Below are 654 nucleotides of genomic sequence, written 5' to 3' on the forward strand. Positions count from 1 at the left end.
GCGGCCCTGGCCGGGTGGCCGTGACCGGCTCTGTCCCCGCAGGTCCAGGACGTGGTGAAGTGTCAGATGGGGGGGTGCAGGAGCGAGGAGAATGAAAACTCGCCCGACTCCTGCAAGAACGGGCAGGTGCAGATCCTGGTGAGTGGGTCACCCCTGGAGACCCCGCCGCTGCCTGTGCCGGCCTTGGTGCTTCATTTCCCCGTCTCTCTCCCTCTCTTTCTCTCCTCTCTCTCTCGCTCTCCCCCCTCTTTCTGGATTTTTATAGACAGATTTTGAAAAGGACGTTGACCTGGCGTGTCAGACAGGTGAGCTCTCCTCTGTTCTCACCGTGCCACACCTGGGAGGGACAGGCAGCACGAGCCAGGGGGTCTCTCCGGTGTCCCCACCCTCCGTGGGACCCCCAGGGCTGGCTCTGAGCCCGCTCCCTGCCCACAGTGCTGTTCAAAGAGGTGAACACCTGCAACCCCGCCACCATCACGGGCACCTTGTCCCGCATCTCCCTGGACGGAGACGAAGACCCCAAGCTCAACACCACCTCGGAGGGAGGCCTGGGCTTCTCCAGCCTGCCCGGGAACATCCCCCCCGCCAGCATCCTGGTGCAGGTGCCCAAGATGACGCCCAACGTGGTGGCGGGGCTGCCCGGGCTGGGCGCGA

At 64.8% G+C, this 654-nt stretch overlaps 2 protein-coding genes across 2 annotated transcripts in view; both read left to right on the forward strand.

The window, feature by feature from the left end:
* Positions 1 to 654, forward strand: part of ADGRB2 (adhesion G protein-coupled receptor B2) — a 36,866-nt gene that overhangs the window by 28,966 nt on the left and 7,246 nt on the right. The window contains 3 exon segments of the mRNA XM_017736109.1: positions 23 to 138; positions 266 to 305; positions 436 to 649. Coding sequence (XP_017591598.1) covers positions 23 to 138; positions 266 to 305; positions 436 to 649 — 370 coding nt within the window.
* The window catches only part of COL16A1 (collagen type XVI alpha 1 chain), a 47,555-nt gene that overhangs the window by 19,452 nt on the left and 27,449 nt on the right, over positions 1 to 654 (forward strand). The window lies entirely within an intron of this gene.

This window comes from Corvus brachyrhynchos, unplaced genomic scaffold (assembly GCF_000691975.1).
Source record: "Corvus brachyrhynchos isolate BGI_N302 unplaced genomic scaffold, ASM69197v1 scaffold65, whole genome shotgun sequence".
NCBI lineage: Eukaryota > Metazoa > Chordata > Aves > Passeriformes > Corvidae > Corvus > Corvus brachyrhynchos.